The sequence below is a fragment of the Antedon mediterranea genome, chromosome 2, assembly GCF_964355755.1.
Source record: "Antedon mediterranea chromosome 2, ecAntMedi1.1, whole genome shotgun sequence".
In the NCBI taxonomy this organism is placed as follows: domain Eukaryota; kingdom Metazoa; phylum Echinodermata; class Crinoidea; order Comatulida; family Antedonidae; genus Antedon; species Antedon mediterranea.
In genome coordinates this window covers 1056287-1082216 of record NC_092671.1, presented here as the reverse complement: position 1 = coordinate 1082216, position 25930 = coordinate 1056287, and the positions used below count along the sequence as shown (strand labels likewise).

Sequence of the window (25930 nt, the reverse complement as noted above, 5' to 3'; positions counted from 1 at the left end):
GTAGGTCACTCTCACTCTCATCCCCTCCCTATAACACACCCCTAACTGCACCCCCCCCCCCCTTTAAAAAAAACCTTTAACATTATCATTAATATAAATTGTTTTTTAAACAACTTACAGCACACAATTCAACATACCTTAAAGTACCTTTTAGATTTTTTTGAGTATCATTAATACATACATTAACATTGCATTAAATAATTTCTTTTTAAATTTTAAATAATTATTAATCAATATTAATGCATTTTATTTTTTATTTATGCATACTTCGTATGTAGAGCTACATCTCATAATAATTAGTGATATTTAAAAAAAATATAATGTTTAATTTCAGGAGCTTATGGGTAATTCCTCTAACGTACACTGATGATAGTGGCGAGGAATATTCCACTGTTATACAAAATGATGATCAAGGTAATGTTTTAAACTGTTAGATAAACTCTGTTTTTAATGCCCATGAAAATCTATATATTTGAAAACTGTAAGCAATGTCTTAAGAAACATGCATTTTAGTACAACGTGCTATCACATCCTAATAAGGCATATTCAAATTGGGGAATCATGCAAAATATGAGGTAGTACTTGTTCCTGCAAATGCGGTACTTAGGGCAAAACATTATATGCTGTAATACAAGCCCCCTCGTGAATATGAATCAATATTATGTACATATATTTTTGTTTCATGAATGTTGTCTGGTATGTGTGTACTGTACATGTAAATGGTATCCAAACTGACAAGCACTCGCTTCTTTTGGTGCTATTAACCATTGTAATTGTGGATGAATAAAGGCAAAGAATAGAGTCTCTTCAAAGAATAGAGTCTCTTCAAAGAATAGAGTCTCTTCAAAGAATAGAGTCTCTTCAAAGAATAGAGTCTCTTCAAAGAATAGAGTCTCTTCAAAGAATAGAGTCTCTTCAAAAAATAGAGTCTCTTCAAAGAATAGAGTCTCTTCAAAGAATAGAGTCTCTTCAAAGAATAGAGTCTCTTCAAAGAATAGAGTCTCTTCAAAGAATAGAATCTCTTCAAAGAATAGAATCTCTTCAAAGAATAGAGTCTCTTCAAAGAATAGAGTCTCTTCAAAGAATAGAGTCTCTTCAAAGAATAGAGTCTCTTCAAAGAATAGAGTCTCTTCAAAGAATAGAGTCTCTTCAAAGAATAGAGTCTCTTCAAGGAATAGAGTCTCTTCTAGGAATAGAGTCTCTTCAAAGAATAGAGTCTCTTCAAAGAATAGAGTCTCTTCAAAGAATAGAGTCTCTTCAAAGAATAGAGTCTCTTCAAAGAATAGAGTCTCTTCAAAGAATAGAGTCTCTTCAAAGAATTTACTTGATATTTTCAGACTCTAATATAGAAATTGCCAGCTCTGTAAAATGGTTTAAAGGAAATTTGGGGCAAGCTGGATTCTATCGTGTCAATTACAATGATGACAACTGGAACAGTTTGAGTGATCAGTTGTGGACTGATCATACCGTGTTTACACCAGCGGATAGAGCAAGTCTTATAGATGATGCCCATTACTTGGCTAGGTAAGTACATTCTCTTTAACCGATGACGCAACATTGCTGCAAACATCGCTACGGGAAACACACAACAACAAAAGCAAAAGAATACGTAGTTCACAGTACACAGAGTAAACTACAGCAACTAACGTTGGCACATAACAAGCAGGTTTGGTTTATGCAGATGGGGAAAACACAATTATTGGAAGGGCATGTTCTTGTGTCAGTTGCGTTGCGTGCTAGGGAGGTTTTGCACTCTCTTTAGGGAGGTTTCGCACTTTTTCAAATACCATAACAAATATGTTAAAGCAAAATATTGACGGTACTCTCAAATTATGAAGAAGGTGTTTTCTAATTGAAGGTGGCTGATTATCCAAATGTTTTTAAACTTGTTTCATATTTTTTCTTTTTCTTTCATTTTGGGCAATATTTATTGAACAAGGAGTATAAATGAGTACCACTATTTTAGTAGATTTCATATTAACTTTATAAAAAGTTTTAGGCACTTTGGAAATTTTATAATAATGAAAAATACAGATTACAAAAAATTATTTAGCAAAAATGTATAAATTACCATACCTCATTACTAAATAATGAGTTGTTTATTTATCATTTTACCTATAGAGCTGGTATGTTAGACTACAGTATTACACTAAACCTTGGTAGTTACATTGCCAAAGACGAAGATTACGTTCCCATAACCACGCTTCTTTCTAGATTCCGATACATTGGTGTGATGTTGCAGAAAACTGGAGACTATAACCTATACAGGGTATGTGTGTTCAGGTTGTGTGTTGTTGATGTATTCTATGTTACACAACAACAAAAATGTATATGTATATTTTCATCCTGTAATTGGTATTTACACTGTTGGTTGTGCAATAAATAAATAAATAAAGTATAGTTGGGCACATCACTCTTTTTTATAAAATTTTTGATAATGTAGACAGAGCTTTACATTTATGAGATTTGTTTAAAATTCAACATTTATAAAATACTTATAATTTCTATTATCACCAGGTAGTTGAGGGTTTCTCTATGCCTGTAAATTTATATATTTTTTAATGGTCCTTTAGATATTTTTTATTTAAGTTGAAAATTCATGAAATCTTTTAACAATATAATGTGAAATTTGGACTATAAAATGGGAAAAATTGTAAGAAAAAATATATCTAGGCTTTCAATGATTAATAAAAGTTTGTCTAATGATAATTTATTTAATTCTCAGGAAATTTGATGCAAAAGTGGAAATAATCAATTTATTTTGTTTTTTAGAAATATATGTGGCAGATACTTACAACATGGAAAAATAAATTAAACTGGAATGAAACTAAAGAAGACTCACATCTTACAAAGTAAGATACATTTACTCCATGGTCACACTAAACTTTAATTCAACTTGTTACATCTGATATAGTATTTATAGACTCACATCTTACTAAGTAAGATACATTTACTCTTTGGCCACACTAAACCTTAATTCAACTTGTTACATCTGATATAGTATTTGTAGACTCACATCTTACTAAGTAAGATACATTTACTCCATGGTCACACTAAACTTTAATTCAACTTGTTACATCTGATATAGTATTTGTAGACTCACATCTTACTAAGTAAGATACATTTACTCTTTGGCCACACTAAACCTTAATTCAACTTGTTACATCTGATATAGTATTTGTAGACTCACATCTTACAAAGTAAGATACATTTACTCCATGGTCACACTCAACTTTAATTCAACTTGTTACATCTGATATAGTATTTGTAGACTCACATCTTACTAAGTAAGATACATTTACTCTTTGGCCATACTAAACCTTAATTCAACTTGTTACATCTGATATAGTATTTGTAGACTCACATCTTACTAAGTAAGATACATTTACTCTTTGGCCACACTAAACCTTAATTCAACTTGTTACATCTGATATAGTATTTGTAGACTCACATCTTACTAAGTAAGATACATTTACTCTTTGGCCACACTAAACCTTAATTCAACTTGTTACATCTGATATAGTATTTGTAGACTCACATCTTCTTAAGTAAGATACATTTACTCCATGGTCACACTAAACCTTAATTCAACTTGTTACATCTGATATAGTATTTGTAGACTCACATCTTACTAAGTAAGATACATTTACTCCATGGTCACACTAAACCTTAATTCAACTTGTTACATCTGATATAGTATTTGTAGACTCGCATCTTACCAAGTAAGATACATTTACTCCTTGGCCACACTAAACCTTAATTCAACTTGTTACATCTGATATAGTATTTGTAGACTCACATCTTACTAAGTAAGATACATTTACTCCATGGTCACACTAAACCTTAATTCAACTTGTTACATCTGATATAGTATTTGTAGACTCACATCTTACTAAGTAAGATACATTTACTCTTTGGCCATACTAAACCTTAATTCAACTTGTTACATCTGATATAGTATTTATAGACTCACATCTTACCAAGTAAGATACATTTACTCTTTGGCCACACTAAACCTTAATTCAACTTGTTACATCTGATATAGTATTTGTAGACTCACATCTTACTAAGTAAGATACATTTACTCTTTGGCCATACTAAACCTTAATTCAACTTGTTACATCTGATATAGTATTTGTAGACTCGCATCTTACCAAGTAAGATACATTTACTCCTTGGCCTCACTAAACCTTAATTCAACTTGTTACATCTGATATAGTATTTGTAGACTCACATCTTACTAAGTAAGATACATTTACTCTTTGGCCTCACTAAACCTTAATTCAACTTGTTACATCTGATATAGTATTTGTAGACTCACATCTTACTAAGTAAGATACATTTACTCTTTGGCCATACTAAACCTTAATTCAACTTGTTACATCTGATATAGTATTTATAGACTCACATCTTACTAAGTAAGATACATTTACTCCTTGGCCACACTAAACTTTAATTCAACTTTTAACATCTGAACAATGAAAAAATGTACAGTATAGTATACAGTATAATGGAATATTGCTGATGAGACAAAATTTGTAACCAGTCGAACAATATCATATACAACTCTTAAATCTCTTAGATTAGTAATGATAAATATTTGCTATGAAGAAGTACACTCCAGTTTGTTTTTTCATTGTCAAAATTCAAACTGTGTTTGTTTTTTGTTTTTTATCCAACATACATACACAAGTTAAACCAAACCAACTAGTTGGAGATAACAAGAACAAAACTGCATAGTAATGAATGATTGCAAGAGAGACTGTAAAGAACCTGATACAATTCATTTGTTTTGCTTATTGTTGCCTTTTTTTCTGAATGTGTCACAGATTCCTACGTGTCAGTGTCCTCTCTTTAGCTGTTGAACTAGGCCATGAATCCGCTATTGCTGAAGCCATTGATATATTCAATGACTGGAAAAATAATAATATGTCGTAAGTATAACTGAATGTTCTGCCAATAAAGTCTCTAATATAGCATGATGTCACAGTTCTGCTGGAGGTTTCCGTTTCATGGAGAAATAAGTTATCCATGAAATTTGTAACCCGTACCTAGACAAATTCTAAAGTGACTTTGATTGTTTTGGCTTTTGTTGTTCTCAAAATGTGATTTTGTTTGCATTATACGCAGAACAATTGTATTGTGCTACACAGATTAAAGATTAATATATCTTTTTATCTGTGCATTTTAGCTTTTAAACCAAATTTAATGCATGTGAGTTTTACCTGATGTTACATTAATCAATGTTATTACATTAAATAATGTAACATTATATTATAATAACTTGGATATTCATTAATACATCTCATAATAATAGCATTACTACATCAAAATACTTATATTACAAAGTGTTATATGACATGCTTTCAAGGCAGATAGATGTTTAAATCATTTAGACATGAGGGAAGTAGACATTAAATGAAGTCTATGATCAACTTCATTTTATGCCAAGTCATTCATTTTACTTAAACCTCACAATATTGCAAAATGTTAAGATTTAAATAACAAGTGTTCATTGTTATGTACTAAAAAATCCTACAATATTGCACAACTGTATTTGATCTGGCCTAGATATTGATAGCAATCAGAATCAAATACTGTTACATTGATGGGCACCCTCTGGTCATTCTGCAATACCACAATTTAAATGATAATAATCCACATTCATGTTCACTTTAATAATTTATTTATATCTTTCATTTTTATTCCATTATTTTTTATAATTTTAAACAATATTTGATGTCAAATCTAATGAATGTCTCTTCTGGCAGGTTTGATGTCAATCTGAAATACCCAGTGTATTGTGCAGCGGCCCGGAACGGTTTTGAATCTGACTGGGAATTTCTCTGGGATAGATATCAGAAAACGAAAGTGGTCTCTGAAAAAACAGTTATCATGTCAGCATTGGGATGTACCAGAGATATATCAATTATAAATAGGTAGATAATTATTATTATTATTCTTGACTCAAGAGACCATAACAATAGACAATCACCAGATTGGGAAAGTTGACAAATACAAACACCTGGGGCAGACCTTGAAAATGGTCAACACCACAGAGGAGGAGATATTAATACGTGTAAAAGCAGGTTGGAGAAGGTTCGGGATGCACAAGCATATCCTGACCGACCAAGACATTCCCATGTCACTAAGAAGCAAGGTGTACAATCAATGTGTTCTAACAACTATAGTTTATGGGGCAGAGACATGGGCAACAACGAAAGAGATGGAACAAAAATTGATAACAACACAAAGAGCGATGGAAAGAAAAATGGTAAATCTATCAATACGAGACAGAGTAAAGCATAGTGAGATACGGAAAAGAACAAAAGTCAAATAATAATAATAATAATAAGATTTTTATAGCGCACATACCACTCCAGAGTGCTCAAGGCGCATTGACATCATGGTAAAGATCAAAGAATTGAAATGGAGATGGGCAGGACACATAGCCAGAAGAGACGACAACAGATGGACGAAGAGATTGAATGAATGGCAGCCGAGGACAGGGAGAAGAAGAAGAGGACGGCAAAAAAGAAGATGGCGTGACGACATAACAACGTACATGGAAACGGCAACATGGGAAAGATCGGCAAGAAACAGAACTAAATGGAAACAGCTGGAGGAGGCCTTCACACAGCAGTGGTTGAAATAGGCTATGAGATGAGATGAGATTATTATTATATCAATTATATATATCTTTACAACTAAACTCTATGGATCAATATGTAGAGGCAATTTGCATATGTGTTAGCAGGTGTAACGAACGGCATGCAAACCTGAAATAGAAATGTTGGAAGTACTACATGGTGTAGATGTTCAATAACCTTCTATACACCATCCATTTCTATCCACTTCCCCTTTTCTGACTCTGTGATACTCGCCACTCAGCTTTCATTTGCATTTTTTCTCAATAAAATCATTTTGATACTCTATTACAACACTTTACAATTTATATTATTAGTTTTATAGTATACAAATAGTTCCTACTGGTACTTTAGGTTAGAACTGAAACTTGCCTATGCTTTCTGGTAACAATATGAATACAAAGATACCAAGTTCTCTTAGGATCAGATGTACTTAATATTGTGAACAATGTATGTTTTTCAGGTATTTGGACAGTGTGTTTGATGATTCTGTACGTTTGCAAGACATAGGACAAGTTATTGGATCTGTTGCTGCTAATCCAATTGGAGCACGACCAGCTTGGCTATTCCTTATGGAAAATTGGGACACGTTCTTACAAAAGTAAGAATTTTCTTCTAAATAGAGGCCATAGTAAATGTGGTTTTTAATTGAGTAGATTATTAACTTTCTGTTTTTTTTTCTACAGGCTTGGTTCTACATCGTTTAGTTTTGGAAATATCATTAGCAGTTGTACATCCAGCATAGCAAGTAACATTGAATATAGAGAGGTATGTAAAGTTGATATTTTTTTCCAAATACTGTACATCTAGATTTTAAAAGTTGTGGAGATCACAATAAAGAAAACAGCACAGGACAATCCTGGTAGCATATAGGATAATATATAAGGAATGGTGGTGAGTGAAGGAATGAGTGAGTTCAGGCTTCATTCTGTGATTAAATCCACCATGATAGCAACTTAATTTTAGCAAATGAAAATGACGATTTTCACCACATTTAGTTGGACCTTGAGTTCTCATTTAAACACATTTAGGACTACAATTAGAAGATTTACTTACTTAAAAGATAATGATTGTATTTTAAATGTTATAATTTGTTGTTTAACTCCACATGTTTCTACTTAAAGACCTTAATGTTACTATAAACTAACTGACAACATATGTATCCTGTTGTCTTTTGTCTTTAGCTCCATTATGATAACTAACGGCACTTAAGTTGTTGCACATTAAGAGCTTATGGTCCTTGAATCATTCATGGTAGCTAGTTGGCAAACATGGCTGCTTATGGTCCTTGAATCATTCATGGTAGTTAGTTGGCAAACATGGCTGCTTATGGTCCTTGAATCATTCATGGTAGTTAGTTGGCAAACATGGCTGCTTATGGTCCTTGAATCATTCATGGTAGTTAGTTGGCAAACATGGCTGCTTATGGTCCTTGAATCATTCATGGTAGTTAGTTGGCAAACATGGCTGCTTATGGTCCTTGAATCATTCATGGTAGTTAGTTGGCAAACATGGCTGCTTATGGTCCTTGAATCATTCATGGTAGTTAGTTGGCAAACATGGCTGCTTATGGTCCTTGAATCATTCATGGTAGTTAGTTGGCAAACATGGCTGCTTATAGTCCTTGAATCATTCATGGTAGTTAGTTGGCAAACATGGCTGCTTATGGTCCTTGAATCATTCATGGTAGTTAGTTGGCAAACATGGCTGCTTATGGTCCTTGAATCATTCATGGTAGTTAGTTGGCAAACATGACTGCTTATGGTCCTTGAATCATTCATGGTAGTTAGTTGGCAAACATGACTGCTTATGGTCCTTGAATCATTCATGGTAGTTGGCAAACATGACTGCTTATGGTCCTTGAATCATTCATGGTAGTTGGCAAACATGACTGCTTATGGTCCTTGAATCATTCATGGTAGTTAGTTGGCAAACATGACTGCTTATGGTCCTTGAATCATTCATGGTAGTTAGTTGGCAAACATGGCTGCTTATGGTCCTTGAATCATTCATGGTAGTTAGTTGGCAAACATGACTGCTTATGGTCCTTGAATCATTCATGGTAGTTAGTTGGCAAACATGGCTGCTTATGGTCCTTGAATCATTCATGGTAGTTAGTTGGCAAACATGGCTGCTTATGGTCCTTGAATCATTCATGGTAGTTAGTTGGCAAACATGGCTGCTTATGGTCCTTGAATCATTCATGGTAGTTAGTTGGCAAACATGACTGCTTATGGTCCTTGAATCATTCATGGTAGTTAGTTGGCAAACATGACTGCTTATGGTCCTTGAATCATTCATGGTAGTTAGTTGGCAAACATGGCTGCTTATGGTCCTTGAATCATTCATGGTAGTTAGTTGGCAAACATGACTGCTTATGGTCCTTGAATCATTCATGGTAGTTAGTTGGCAAACATGACTGCTTATGGTCCTTGAATCATTCATGGTAGTTGGCAAACATGACTGCTTATGGTCCTTGAATCATTCATGGTAGTTGGCAAACATGACTGCTTATGGTCCTTGAATCATTCATGGTAGTTAGTTGGCAAACATGACTGCTTATGGTCCTTGAATCATTCATGGTAGTTAGTTGGCAAACATGGCTGCTTATGGTCCTTGAATCATTCATGGTAGTTAGTTGGCAAACATGACTGCTTATGGTCCTTGAATCATTCATGGTAGTTAGTTGGCAAACATGGCTGCTTATGGTCCTTGAATCATTCATGGTAGTTAGTTGGCAAACATGGCTGCTTATGGTCCTTGAATCATTCATGGTAGTTAGTTGGCAAACATGGCTGCTTATAGTCCTTGAATCATTCATGGTAGTTAGTTGGCAAACATGGCTGCTTATGGTCCTTGAATCATTCATGGTAGTTAGTTGGCAAACATGGCTGCTTATGGTCCTTGAATCATTCATGGTAGTTAGTTGGCAAACATGACTGCTTATGGTCCTTGAATCATTCATGGTAGTTAGTTGGCAAACATGGCTGCTTATGGTCCTTGAATCATTCATGGTAGTTAGTTGGCAAACATGGCTGCTTTGAGTTCTGTGTTTAAATAAAAGCTAATAGAGTGCTGTTTATGTTCACTTTAATAAATGAAAATAAAAAATCATAGTATAACATTATGAAAATAAACAGTAAACTTATATTCAAGACATCTAGAACTGATACCTTAAAATTTAGCTAGGAAAACTGCCTGTAAATACAATATATGAAAGCTTTACAGCATTCTTATGTCAGATAGTCGTCTTCTTTTAAGGTCTGTCTACACTGCCAAACTAGTTTGACAAAAAAAGTGTAATGTTCCATCAAATATGGTAGTGATATGATGTCATCACATAAAGTTTGATAGCATAGACAGGGATGATTCATGTTTTTGGAGGATGTTTCATTTACAGATCTTATATGATGTCAAAATCAGAGTTATAGAGGAACTAGATCTCCTACCATTGTATTCTCAATTCAATATCTAAATGACCCACTGCAGAATGTTGGATCTTACTTTGTTTGCCATCCACTGACTGATATTTTAGTGTTTTACTGAGCTATCCCACACCCTTTCAATGGAATAGTTCAATTTTTTATCCCAAATTTTTTCAATGGAACATCACTTATTTTATGTGATCAGAAATGTGTTCCATATTGTGAGTTGTTTATTGATTGTTGGCAACATTTTTTCAATGGAACATTCCATATTGTGATTGATGCCCTCAATGGGCTGATTTGTTTTAAAAGCTTTATTGTAACAAACTGAAATATAAGTACTGTACAGGTGTTCATGTCGGATTTGCATACAAAAACAGGTGTTATTTCAGTTGTTTTTCTTATTTCACAGGCAAAACAATTCTTTGACGATCATTCTGATGCTGGTTCAGGAACGCGTGAGATCAGTAAAGCTTTAGAAAAAATGGAAATAAATGTAAAATGGTTGACGAAGAATAAAAGAATAATACGAGAATGGTTCTTTTCTCAAATGAACTAATCCATTGTAAAAGATCATTAATCCAAATACAGAAGTTGTCTTACTCAAATTATTAGATTCTATATATTTTGGTGAAAATAGACCAAGTAGTAGAAACAGGACTTATGCGGCTTTGCACCTCAAGTGGGTATTAGTTTACAAAAGATATAAAATAAAAGTATTAAAATATTCAAAAGACAGATATCTCCTTGCTGAATAGAATTAGACCCTTTCAACGATTTTTGTGAAAACAATTTCATGTGGTTTCAATGTACTGCACTACCAAGGAAATCTAACAACAGGATGCTGAGCTCTGGAGATGAAAGGGTCTATCTGTGGCTGCGACACCGTCAGTTCCATGCCTCTTAACAGGCACTGCACGTCGCAGAGAATATGTACATAGTACAGTACTGTTGGTATTTGTCGCAGCCTGACATAAGATCAAAGGGCTGTTATGAGTTCCTATCTTGGTAAGGCGAGCTCAGTGTCATGTTGTAAGATTGCCTTGGTAGTACTTAGGTAAAAATCATAAATTATAAACCATTAGAGAACTTATGTTAAAATGGATCAAAGATTATTGTATTATTAATTTTTGACAACCAACAACTGGTTACAATGTTAGGTTTCAATATAAATGTTAGTATAATTTATAATAATTATAGTTATTTATTTTATCCAGATTTTATTTTCAGTCTTTCGTGATATTTAGTTACTAAGGTGTATTTTGGTGTGAGCATGGAGAATGGGGTATGTTTCTTAGTTGTTTACAGTCTTATAAAATCAACACTGTTTGTTTGTTTTCTGTCTTGTTTTTTAAACTATGGGAAAGCGATGCTTGCCAAAGGTTCTTAGCTTCTGGCAATCAGCAAATAGAGGTTATTGTAAATTATTTACAATATGATTGATTTGGTTTTCTTAAACTACATTTTTCAAGTTGAGTCCGTTTTTTTTATATATATACAGTATTGCAAGGTCCAACTTTCTGATTAATAATTTCTCTAATGTTTGCCTGCATTTGCTTAGTATTTCTGTTTCATTTTGGGTGTTTTATGGTCGTTTTTGTTGTTATTGGTGAAATGTTTAAATTAATTTTGTAAATATCTTCTATTTTCCTTAATACTTTTATATTTCAATTTTTTTTGCAATTTGTGCAATTTTCTTCTAGTTTTAGCACAATGCTTCCTTTTAAATCAAGGTTGTAAATAAAACATAAACTTAACACTGCTTAAGTATAAAAATTGGATGGATTAAATTGAGGGACCATTTTAAAATTACTCTACTGCAATAATTATATTGTTTTACTGCAATTAATTTGTTGAAAAGTAGAATTCATGAGATAGAACCAAAAAAGTGGATGCTAAATATTGCAAAGCGGGTTAAAAAGTACTAACACATTGTAGTTACTGCAGTAACTGCAGTAGAATATGATCCCTAATTTTATTGTGATGGCATACACAAATATGATATAAAAACTAGGTTTAACGAGGCTGCTCAATATCAGGAGTGTTTCATTAATATGAAATAAGTAATGCTAATCGAAGCGTGTAATTTATTCAATGATTTTAATAGCAACAAGCCGAGATATATCCTTGAATATAGAAAAGTAGTAATTGTAATTGTGAATCTTCCCATGAGCTTTTTGTTTAGCAATATGTACATCAATGTTTGTGGACAGCACTTTAGGATAATAAACTGTTAATTATTCAGAATTAGGCCACTTACGTTTTATACAAATCATGTGACGGTGCTAACAAGTGGCGGCGCTACACGTAGTTCGAACTAAGCGCGCAAGTACGTAATCTGACCAATCTAGTAATCGTTCGGATGGTCGTAGCTTACGATTGGTCAATTTGCGTTGCGTATACACTTTTGCGTTGTTCAACTGCCTGTTAGTGACGTGTAAATATTTAAAATACACGCATATCGTCGTTCGCCTACGAAATATGCCATTTTAAAAATTCAAATTAATATATTTTGGCATTTTTTTTTTAATTTTTTAAATTGTCAAAGGAAATAGCCTTGTCTGAGACATAAAGCACCGAACATTAAACGTGTCGCCTCTTGCAAACTAGCGTGATCTGTTAACCCTATTTTACATCTCCCTGGTTAACCTGACCAAATGTAGCCACGTTGATGTTTGTATAGCCAACCGTATGTTCAATAATATTGGCACATATAGTACAGTACTACTATTTATTCGCATTTATTTGCTCGTATAGAAGTACAAATATGTTAACCGTAACGAACAATGTAAAAACCATAATGCATCATCATCACCGTACAGTAGTGTGTAAGTTAGGTATTCGATAAAATGTTAACATTAGTTGATTACTTATTACTCATTATCCCCTTAAGTTCATACTTATACTTAATTGCCTCATTGCTATTGTGATTTCACATACTTGTCACAGTATTGCGTATACAATTTGGACCAATCGTTTTACATTACGTAACCATAGAATACGCGCAATGCATCGCTAACGGTTAATGTATATTTTACACAAAATAACGTTTTTCTGTGCGTTTGATGTTTGTTAAATTGGTTAGAGAGCTAAAAGGTAATTTATATGAAATATACCCCAAGGGATGTTGTGTATTATCATAAAGCGAATCATGGTGTTATACGGCAAGTTGAATTTGAAAACATGAATACGATTTGTAAAAGGAATATATCCGTGTGTTGTTTTTACTTGAATTGTTGAATTATAGATGCTGTATTTTAGCGAAAGAATTCAAACTATTTAAAAGAGCTATTTACGTTTTCGTTTTCGTTTTAAATGATTGCATATATTAATATAATTATAAGCGAGTACGATTTTTCATTCACGATGAAAATCATCCACCGTTAACAAAATATAACAACATTGTAAGAGTATTTGAACAAAATAAATTAAACTTATTTGTATTTATACCTGTCTGCGTGTCTGTCCATTGTCTGCTTGTCTGTAAATGCACTGAGAACACGGATATACAACCACGACAACACAATACATTTTGTACAATTTAGTTTCATTTCCAATGTTTTCAGTATAGCCTAGAGTCTCATAATCGTAAATCTGCTATTTATATTTAAATTTAATTGTAACTTGAGTCTGAAGTTAGTATAGGCCTAACTGTAATATTATAACTAATTGTCATAATAATGAATACGGATTTGGTGAATAACGTACTGGCCTATATGCATCATACGCAACGTAACGCAACGTAAGAAAATGCTCTTCCAATCATTCAAACCCCCGCCTTCGTGCCTGCGATGTTTGCAGCACAATTGTGTCTGTCGGTTCCCACTTGTAATTACGCAATACAGCACTTTGCGTCGATACGTCGCTGCGTTGCGTCGCTAGTGGGAACCAAGCGTTACGCAATACAGCACTTTGCGTCAATACGTCGCTGCGTTGCGTTCTAGTGGGAAAAACGCTTAAATGAGAGAAAAGGAAGCATGCATGTAAAACGTGTTGATGCTACTTTTATGTATGCATCATTTAGCAGCAGCATCGTTTGCCAATCTGCTTGAGGTCAAATATAATGACTGTAATGTTTAATACGGTCAAAGCAGATATCCATAATTATAACTTAATGGCATATGTTGTTAAATTGCTTGTTATAATTGCATACTTGGTGCCTGTTTACAATGTTCTCTCCATTTTTATTTGATATATTTTGTTCTCATCTCATGGTTACATCACAATGAATATTAAAATAATTATTTTATTTTTTGTAATCGTACATTTTGTTTAAATTGCAATTAAAGTTATACCTTCATTATTATAACTATTGTTATAGGTCTATTCACTTGTATCTTTAATATTCGCTATATTTTGAAATATTTAACTCATCAGCACCAAACGTTCATAAAACACTATCGACAACAACTAAATCCATCAATTGATTGCCCATCTGTGATTCCATTTTACCTAAAAACGATCGTTTTCATTTTATTAGTTTTTTATTTGCTCATCTTCATTGTCATTATCACGCAGTATAAATCACGTATACATAGCTATATAATGACGTATGAATAGCTATATAATATAAAGTATGAATAGCTATATAATATGACGTATGAATAGCTATATATAATATGACGTATGAATTGCATATAATTTTAAGTATGAATAGCTATATATAAAATGACGTATGAATAGCTATATATAATAATATGACTTATTATAGCTCTGTCGTGTGAATAGCTGTATTACTTATGTCTTGTATGAATTCAATCAGCTATCATTGAGAAAATAAAGAATTGCTGCTGCCAGCAATGATTATAAAACAGTTTAGTTTTATATGAATCTTTATGGTTACCATTAAATATATGAATGGCATTTTGTACAAAATGGTTTGACTCTTTCCTGGTTTCACCATTGTTGAACCTGCCATGTTGAAGCAAATTCCACAGACACTAACTGTAAACAAAAAAACAAAATTGAATAGTCAGAATTTATGCATATAACGCCTTATGACGCAAGCTTTTGAAGCTCTACTTTACTTTTGTTCAGGTTTTTCCTATTTGAAATGTCTGTCACTTGGAGTCAATTTGTCAGTAGCTATAGCTTACAGTATTTGAATCCCAACATTTTCATATCTATGTTTATTGTATGTTGTTGTATTAATATTATGCTGACAAAATAAATAAACGAAACAAACAAATAGAAGACCAAACTCAGTGTGTTTGTGACTCGACACATACAGTATATACACATACAGTATATACACATACAGTATATACACATACAGTATATACACATACAGTATATACACATACAGTATATACACATACAGTATATACACATACAGTATAATACACATACAGTATATACACATACAGTATATACACATACAGTATATACACATACAGTATATACACATACAGTATATACACATACAGTATATACACATACAGTATATACACATACAGTATATACACATACAGTATATACACATACAGTATAATACACATACAGTATATACACATACAGTATATACACATACAGTATATACACATACAGTATATACACATACAGTATATACACATACAGTATAATACACATACAGTATATACACATACAGTATAATACACATACAGTATATACACATACAGTATATACACATACAGTATATACACATACACATACAGTATATACACATACAGTATATACACATACAGTATATACACATACAGTATATACACATACAGTAGTTCAGGTATGAATTTATCTACTCAACAACGTCATGAACCCTGCTATGTGAAATATACAATTGAACTAACAAACATTATACGCGCAACATACACCCTTGTTGTACGGCGCATCATGTTTAATGCATGGATATTATATTCAATCATATATTAAGTCTGCCATCGGACTTTGTGACTAATTTACATTCGGGTCGATATCTCGGTGTTCTTGAACCGTCCGATAATTAATCAAAATCGTTGTTCACTTACAAACTCTCAGCGTATTTCGCATTTTCATGAATTTTTAAATTTCAATTACTTTTAGGACGGACGTGGATTTCACGCTTATTACGGTACTTGATATTAGTCAATTGTGCTTTGAAAAAAACAATCAGTTTTTGTTTTCTGTTAGTAATTACTGTTATTTTATCATCATCGTCATCACCAATTATAAAAAAAAAAATTATTTAAAATTATTAAGTATAGAATTTTCTAGAATAAAAAATATAATTCAATTTAATAATATTATATAACCTTTATTGTCATTATAATTATTATAATAATCGTCCTCGTTTAGTCATCTATCCATCATCGCTTTTATTCATCTATTCATCATATCACAATAATCATTATTATCATCCAAATCACCACTATCTGATTCGTTTTACAATACGTTCACTATCATCCTCATCATCATAATCATTATCATTATCACCAGCATGTGCTTCTTTACCTTACGTCTTGTGCATGTTCTTAGAATAGTTTGCATTTGGAAACCATGAATGTTAGATCAACAGAGGCTCAAGTACCACTTAAGTTCCTGTGTCAAACTGTGGTGTTATTAAGTGATACGCCATTCCAACTTACAATTACTATATTTTGGAATATATGCATGTACTTAAGTTTCTGAGTGTAAAGGTATTAAAGCTTATGTCTGAGGTTGTGTTCTATTATGAATTTATGAGTGGCATCTTGAAGATAATGTAATGATGAATACACTGACTGGATGATGAGTCGTCTCAGAAATCTTAAGTGTAACTTAATACCATCACTCTAATGAGTAGCAGAGTATCAAGTGTTATTTATGCAGAGAGAATATACTTAGCTTCTTGATAATGATATGAAAAGTGACAGCAACATCGTACAACATTTTATAATCATGTACTGCATACATACAGTATGCCTTTGATGTGTTTCTTCAAATGTCTTGTAATGTCTTTTAAATCATTGTATTTTGAGAGAAACATTATTTAGAAATGTAAGTTTTCAGTAGCAGAGCGTTTGAACACGATCATCACTGGTTATTTAGTTTAGCTAATTTGTCTAATTTCTAATGTATGTTGTGTACTGTACATCTTTGGCCCACATGTGGTCTCTTGATAGAGTCTTTACCTGATGGAACGGTAGACAAAGTCCCCACAATACGTATCTAAATAATCAACGTTCTGTCCTTGGATCGTTGGTCCTGATTTACTAAGTAAATTGGTAATTCTTTATTTTGATAGCAATTGGTAATCTGTATTGATCTGTATGCCTTTGTACTTACCAAGGAGGATTAATTGACAATGTTTACAATTAACCTTTATAACTTAACGAGGGAAGGTTCTCTAACGAAGCACACTTGCACTTTATATAATATGAACCATGCAAAGAAATCGATAGGCATGTAGAATTTGGTTACATCTTGGTTACTTTCTTCTTTCTATTCCTCTATCCAGCCGACTATTTTATAGAAAAGTATGTCTTCTCTTCTTTCTCTACTGAACATTCACCCCCGTTTACCACAAGATACTGTAACTTGCCAGCTTTCGTTTCAGGATGGTAGGCCTATTGGAAGGAGGCCTATTGGAAGGAGGCCTGATAAAGAACGGAACGGAGTTTACTGAAGTTATACGCATGTGCAGATTACTTTTTGCATAAATTACTTTTCCGCCTGCCGTCCCCGAAACAAATTCGCTACACCCTTTTCAAGTTGTATCGTAGAATTGGTAGGCCTGCTCTGATTTGGTTACTCCAGTATTTCACGGGGATGCGAGTTGGTTACACGACTCGGTACCATATTCTGTCTAATTATTATCTCCTCTACCACCAATCTGGCTAGTCTAGTCTATAACTAGAAAGGTGACAATTGGATGAAGCTTCGTGATGAATCCAGTGTTCATTCATTTTTAAATGTTTCACAAAAGAACGGTGTTTTTGTGTTGCTGAACACAATTCCAGTTAAATATGCGAATTTATCAATGCCAACGTCTCTAATGAATGATTTATGGTATTTAACTATAATTGGTCAATGCGAATAATATTTAAAACTCAATAATTGTTTGCCTCGTTCCGGGGATTAAATACAAAATGTAAAATGTATTTAGTAGTAAAATTATTTTAGTAGTCTAAATGAAAAAGGGGTTCGCCCCTGGTATGTGTAAGTATAATGGCTGCTTCTTATCTAGATCAATCATGGCGCCTTGCCTATGAAACTACCGTGCCATTCTGTATACAAATCATAACTGGTTGTATGACAGTAATTATTGGTTTTTGGTGACGAAAAACTGACATTAGACATGGAATACACATAAACATCGGATACATGATAATAATATATACTACGCGGTTAGACCCTCAAACACAATTTACTTTATATGGTTTCAACTTTTCACCTTTCATAACTCCAACTTTTGAAGTAAAGTTCTTCCAGCCAGGGGCCTATTGTTTATTTTAAGTGAAAAAAAATGTCTATTCAAGTCTTTGCATACTTATACAATACACGGACACTTATTTATTATCTTTGAAAATTTCTTGCAATGACCTTCGTTGTATACATGTGTATTTCTTAAAAATTAGACCTGTTTCGGGCAGATCCACATAATAAAAATCCGATCGCACAAAATTCAATTAAGACTGCTTAAGTGATGAAGATAATTTTCAAATTATTTAATTTTCTGTTTCGATGTACAATATATAAATAATCACTTTCATCGTAATTTTTACAATTGATCACCAACTCGTCGTGGTGACAAGTTCGTGTGGTTGAATTTCGAAGTTTGCCTGAATTGATGATTTGTAACACCTTTTACTGCAAATTAATTTGTTTTTGGCAAGTAATCACTCCTTTCTGATATATAAGTTGATATTCTTCATAAACATAAGATTAAGAATTAAATGCTTTACATCCCTAAACAAATAATGGACGTTTCCTGTTAATATTTGTGAGTTTATTCGAATCAGTTTTTGTACGGAGGCACGATGAAGGCTATGAGGATAAAATCTGAGGATGTTGGTTCCTAACAGTTGCAATGTTCTACAATACTAGCTGCCTCTCAAAGGTAAATCGAAGTATCTTTAATTTAAATTGCTTTAAATATTAAAATTTTATTATTTTGTTACGTAATTTATACTTGAAATCAATTTGATAGTATATGATGATGATAATTATAATATAATTAGGCCTACAGTTAGCATGTTTTCATTCATAAGTATATGAAATTATCATATCATTAGTATTAATTTATTATAGTTTTTAACGAATTATTATGTTATTATTTAGGTAAATAATTGTGTTATTTTGTTATCATATTTATTCTATTATTTGGTTTTCTATTATTATAATTAGTGTTTGTATTAGTAATATTATAATTTTTATAAATTTGAATAATCTTAATTATAGTGTGTATGAGTGAATAGTATGTGATTAGGCATGATAATATGCTCGCATTAATGCTACACTCAAATATCACGAATCACTTGGGAAATTGCAAATGCTGATGTCATCACATGGCAAAAATTGAACGAAGTATGTAACGAGTATGACATGGTACTGGTCAGGCTAATCAACATCATGAGTAGGTCTATGACATGGTACTGGTCAACTTCATGAGTAGGTCTATGACATGGTACTGGTCAACTTCATGAGTAAGCCTATGATATGGTACTGGTCAGGATAATCAAACGTGAGTAGGCTTATGGCATGATACTGGTCAAGCTAATTAAACATGAGTAGGCCTATGACATGGTACTGGTCAAGCTAATCAAATATGAGTAGGCATATGACATGGCACTGGTCAAGCTAATCAACATCATGAGTAGGCCTATGACATGATACTGGTCAAGCTAATCAACATCATGAGTAGGCTTATGGCATGATACCGGTCAAGCTAATTAAACATGAGTAGGCCTATGACATGGTACTGGTCAAGCTAATCAAACATGAGTAGGCCTATGACATGGTACTGGTCAAGCTAATCAAACATGAGTAGGCATATGACATGGTACTGGTCAAGCTAATCAACATCATGAGTAGGCCTATGACATGGTACTGGTTAAGCTAATCAACATCATGAGTAGGCTTATGGCATGATACTGGTCAAGCTAATCAAACATGGGTATGCCTATTGCATGGTACTGGTCAAGCTAATCAAACATGAGTAGGCCTATGACATTCTACTGGTCATGTTGGTCAATATTTTGTTAACATAGTATTGGTCAGACTCTAATCAATATCGTGAGTATTCCTATGACATAGTATGTACTGGTCATTTTGGTCAACATCATGTTGACATAGTACTGGTCAGGCTGATAAACATCATGAGTAGGCCTATTGCATGGTACTGGTCAAGCTGATCAATATAATTTCTTCAATTAATGCTGTTGTTTTTTTCTAAATCAAGTATAAGGTCTTTAGAATATCAATATAATATGTTGCTGTATTTGTGCTGCAGTTCCGGAACTAGTAGTATTTCTTGTCCATTTTCTGTTTCTATCTAGTTTTTTGCCTTTTCTCTCCTCTTTTTTGTTGATATTTTTTTTTCACGCAAATATTTTCAAGTATTTCTCTCCCTCTCTTTTCTCTTGGGGAAGTAATAAATGGACACATTGTGTAAAGTAAACATACTCTATCTGTAAAATCTGTTACTTCGACAAAATCAAATATTAGAGGATTTGCATATAAAACAAGAATAATTGTAATATAATACTCTTTTATATGTTTATTCAGCAATAATAGTAGGCCTACTTTATGTTTGTTTCTGAGACAACTACACTCGAATAAGTTCTCCTGTTTATCTTTGTTGATCTTTGGCTATTGTTATACTCGAGTAGTTCTCGTATCTTTTTATTTAACTTCCAATCTTTGTGAGCCATTTTGTAAACAACCCAGCTTTTGTGTCCATTTATTCCGATTCGATCAAATATTTCTTTGAATTTCTTGTATAATTTATAAATACTCAGTTTTGTATAAATTTGAGACATTTCATCATAAACACAGTTTGTGAGTAATTTTGTAAACAAACCAGCTTTGGTGTGCATTTAATGATTCTGATTTGATCAAATATTTCTTTGAATTTCGATATAGGCCTAAAGTCTAAGCTTTGTATAAGTTTGAAATATTTCATTATAAAACACTGTTTATAATGCAAGTAGGCCTAAAATTGTATTTTATCCAGAGCTCATTTCGACTACCTTAATTTGCGAGTTTTAAAGTCAAATTGATAGTGAATAGATAATAATCATTGATTACAAGATAATGCTGATAATAATAATGACAGCGATACGTACGTATTCACTGCTGAACAACAGCCATTTTGATGAATATAAATCACTGATGTTCATCATGACACATGAAACCAATTCGATTTACAGATTTCGTTGTTTAATGTGAATGGAAGCTTAACGTGGCATTTCGTTGCTTTAATGGAAGCTTAAAGTGGCATTTCCACTATTTACTATTTACAGATTTCGTTGCTTTAATGTGAATGAAAGCTTAAAGTGGAATTTCATTGCTTGAATGCATGTGAATGGAAGCTTATAAAGTGGCATTTCCACTATTTATTTAATTTCAAAATTCCGTACAAAAGTATTTACAGAGTGGTTTGAATGAAATGATTATGTCAATTTATATATCTGGAAAAAAATTGGAATTCTATAAATTATTTGTTACTTGTAATCGGAATTCTGAGGAATTTAGTAAATTTTAATAATATAAATATATGTTTACGTATTCAGCATTATTACACATAAAATGCTAAGGTTAGACTTCAGTAACTGTGTGTACAAAATACAAAATAAGCTACGAGTGCTAACGTTAATCCATATCTTTATCGACTTAATTACGTCATCCATCATCAACTACAACACTACCTCGTCGGATGAATCTCGTGCGCAGTGAACCATGGAAAACAAGAACGTAACGGCTTTTCCATAATTCCTCTAATCCCTGTAGACAGATAAAAGCCCAATATATGGTATAAAATTATCTGCATAATTCATGCGATATTGCAAAAATAAAACACGTCATGATATTATACAGTAGTTTCATGCAAGAAATATTGTATGCGTAAAATTACGTATTCGTGTGTGTGTGTGCGTGCGCGTGGTGCGTTATGTTATCGCAATGCGCAACATCGGAAACGTACAATTCTCGCGCATTAATTTACGTGTGGGCGTTCACAAAATGTGAGCGCACATTTAAATAATTAGTATGACAAGGCATGCTGCTATCATGTTTATTGATATCGATATTATCAATGAATTCCATGCATTTTGTGTTTAAACAATTATAATTATTATGGTTACAATGATCATGTCTCTCTAACAATGTTTTACTGACTGTAAATGAGAAGGTGTTTTATCTTAATATAAATTATGCTAAAATAGATAGATGCATATTATTATTAAAATAACGCAACCCAAGTGCAAATTAAGTAGAGTTTGTTGATGAGAAACGGTGAAATAATTAATTCCTCGACATATTTTAATTCATTAAAAGATTAACCATCTATAGTTTGCCATCAAGACTGCTTGAGGGCCGTGTGTCAACTTACACCAACCCTTCGCTAATTCCGAATCAAAGCGAAATTTCATATCTTGAGATATCGATTTGTTGAGAGCAGAAGATTGAGTAAAATGCAATGTTTACTTGGAACACGTTAAAACAAAGAACTGCTGCATGTAGTAAGCTGGGACAACGAGGAGGCAATCGTTAAAAACATCTCTGTGATCATGCTAATTACAACTAGTTTTAGAGTGCTGCTCGCCATGAGTCATTCAGATTGCTTCATTCACTCACTGTCAGCAATCTTTGTTTTTATATGCTGCAGTTCGCACATTTTGGCAACAAAATTCATTTTAAACATTCCTCAACAATTCTTACAATTAATTTGTAATTTTTCATACAGGAATTCCCTACACTACGTTATGTTACTCTTTCTGGCAATAAAAGTGAATAATTTTAAGATTTATGTTAAATGTGATTTTGTATAAAATATTATATCCGTGATTCGATGAAATTCAATTAGCTGAATTAGTAAAATAATTGACATCGAAGTAATATTATATATAACAGGAAATATCATTAAGCATAGAACGATATCATAACATATAAAATAAGTACTATGGTACTGAAAGCGTTTTCACATAAAAGGTTATAGTTACGTATCAACAACACAAAAAACAGATTGACTATATATTGCTTGGTTCCCGTTACGCAAGAACGTAAGCGCAACCTAATTATTTGACCAATCACAAGCGATGGATTTGTTAAACTGTCGCTTGTCATTGGTTTAAAGAGACAAAACAGAAAGAAACAAACAAACTGACATAAATTATAAATGGGCCTAATTGAAATATTTTATCATTTAAATAAATACATGTGTAAAGTCATCCCTTACAAACATTGATATGACCTTTTAAAAGTGCAAGCAGACGCGGAACCCCGTTCCCAGGTATGACGTCAACACGTCACGTGGGTTTTCCCACTTGCTACGCTCAATCCGGGGATCAAAATCTTCGAAAGGAAGTAGTTAATACAACAGTTTAATTTAATAATAAATATGGCTCCTAATTCATTTAGTGCGAACTTGAACTAGTATTAAACAGTTACACCCATTCACCAGAATGTTCTTTTATTCAGTGATGACGCCTGACACATTATTAATTGTCTTGATATTGTAATAGCCAAGATTTTAGGGTTCGAGTCCACTTTTAACGTACCGAAAAAATACCAAATGTTGTAGGTGTACAGTAGGATATTAGGTTCTTGTGACAACAAGTTCTTTCTGCAACCGCCCTTTCGTTTTTGGGGGATTTTTTTAATGATACACATTAATTGTATTTGTTGGTATAATAATTTGGAAAAGGATGCATTAAATGGAGTAGGCCTTATGATTGGTTCCATTATTAGGACGCAAAGATGCAAGTGCAACGCAAATAAGTTGACCAATCACAAGCGACAGTTCGGATGATCTTTCGCGCGCGTCGTGATTGGTCAAGTTACTTGCGTTGCACCGTTCTAGCTTTGAACGACGTCAATATAAGGCGATGTTGTACTATTCAAAAGCATGACTGCACTTTTATGCAATAAAGTTCACATTGGTGTGCATGTTCACAGACAGTCTTACTAGCCCGTTCAAGGGCGCCGTTTTTACACTCATTTATCACAATCCTCAATTTCCTACTGAGAAAGTCAATCGTTTCATTTCTGTCTTCTGTTTGCTTTGATTCAAAGCTAAAGTAATGTCTTCATATTTTATCTAAAATTTACATCACACTTTAAATGATTTACGCTAAGTCGGTAAAATTATACGTTTGCGCCACAATGTGCCGTTAGTACCACCTCACATGAACCGTTTACGAAAGGTTGGCAAGCGGCAGCATACACTCAACGACGACGTCGTGTGATGGGATGTTTTTATGTGTGTGACGTAAGCCAAAGTTTAATGGAACATCACGGACATTGACGCACTGGCCAGATATCAGGACAGTCAGGTCACAGCCCTACTACTGTATAGGCCTACTATACGTAATGAATATAGAAATGGCTAATGATTTGGATACATATTGTTGCGAAAAAATTTAGTGTTTGCGCTATTGACGACTGAAAACTCATTAATACGTTTGCGGTGGAGTTTTTGCGATAATGGTATTCCTGTAAGTACGTATTCAATATATTTGCACGACCTATTTTATTTGTTGGCTGTCATTATGCATTTTTTTAAAGATTTAAATACAATTTCTGAGAGATGATTAGTTATAAGACCTAAAACAACGACAAAAATATAATCAATTTAGGCCTATTTGCTTCTTTATTATGTTTTCTGTGTCATCATTTAGGGGTTTACACGAAGCAGAGATCGAAAAACTTGTTTCTTTCGTTAATTTTGTCACGTTTATTTTAGCTGTAAGGGACCTTGAAAGAAAACTGTCGCCTGCATCCAAGTCAGTTCATTACAAAAAAAGGTCAACCTGTTTTCGTAGTGGTATAGTCCCAGTAACTTTTTACGAGAATCTACAGCTTACAATTACCGCAAGCGTGTTACCATCTGTGCTGTGTCCATCCAAGCGTGAAAAAATATGCGTTGAGAACGCGCGATATAACACACGCGTAAGAACGCATTATTGATGCGTTGACTTTCATCGTGGCCGGCTTATCGCTGCAAGAAAAGGAACAACTGTTTCTGGAGTTTAATCAGCAGACGACAGCTTCATTTGGCGGCAAAAACATTAACGAATAAGTAATAATTCTGTACAGATAGAAGCGTTAATGGCCCACACACGCAATATGCCAGTCGTTTGAATTTTTTTTTCAGATAGTGAAAGTTTAAAAATATGGTGTTTATATCCAATTTGTTTTCACGCTTGGTGGCTGTGCGGCTTTTGAATTCGATGACAAAAGACGAAAGTGGCGAAAACAGTGACAACCCTAATAGTTTAGGATGGATCATGTGTGTAAAGAGGTAAATTTTCGGTTTATTTGTTTATCAAAATACTATTCACATCGTAACTTAAGTTTTCAAAATGTATTTCTGAGAATATCATTTATTGTATCAGTCAAAATGTTTAAATCGAATTATTATTATGTATGATTGTGATAATAAATTGGATGGAATACATGCAGTTTTAGCAATACAACATTTGTGAAAGTGCAGGTATTAAAATATCCCCATCTGTCGTGATACTCGTTTACGTATAGTAAATTAGTATATAATTATTTACATTACACAGTGAGGTAATAATACCCCAACCACAGAAATCAATTTAACGTGGTTTGACTGTGTGACGTTGCTGTAACATATATCGTTTTATGATGATGTTTTCCCGAAATAATTAGTAATATTTTTTCTCATGGGATTAAGCTAAAACCACAATGTTTGTAGAA

At 33.1% G+C, this 25930-nt stretch overlaps 1 protein-coding gene across 1 annotated transcript in view; it reads left to right on the top strand.

The window, feature by feature from the left end:
- The window catches only part of LOC140039997 (glutamyl aminopeptidase-like), a 30194-nt gene extending 14954 nt beyond the window's left edge, over positions 1-15240 (top strand). The window contains exons 9-17 of the mRNA XM_072085605.1: positions 335-414; positions 1338-1524; positions 2122-2269; positions 2773-2852; positions 4830-4934; positions 5772-5939; positions 7111-7248; positions 7334-7415; positions 10485-15240. Of these exons, the coding sequence (XP_071941706.1) occupies positions 335-414; positions 1338-1524; positions 2122-2269; positions 2773-2852; positions 4830-4934; positions 5772-5939; positions 7111-7248; positions 7334-7415; positions 10485-10631 (1135 nt within the window). The 3' untranslated portion in view covers positions 10632-15240. The remainder of the gene's footprint in view (positions 1-334; positions 415-1337; positions 1525-2121; positions 2270-2772; positions 2853-4829; positions 4935-5771; positions 5940-7110; positions 7249-7333; positions 7416-10484) is intronic.
- Positions 15241-25930: the final 10690 nt, after the last annotated feature.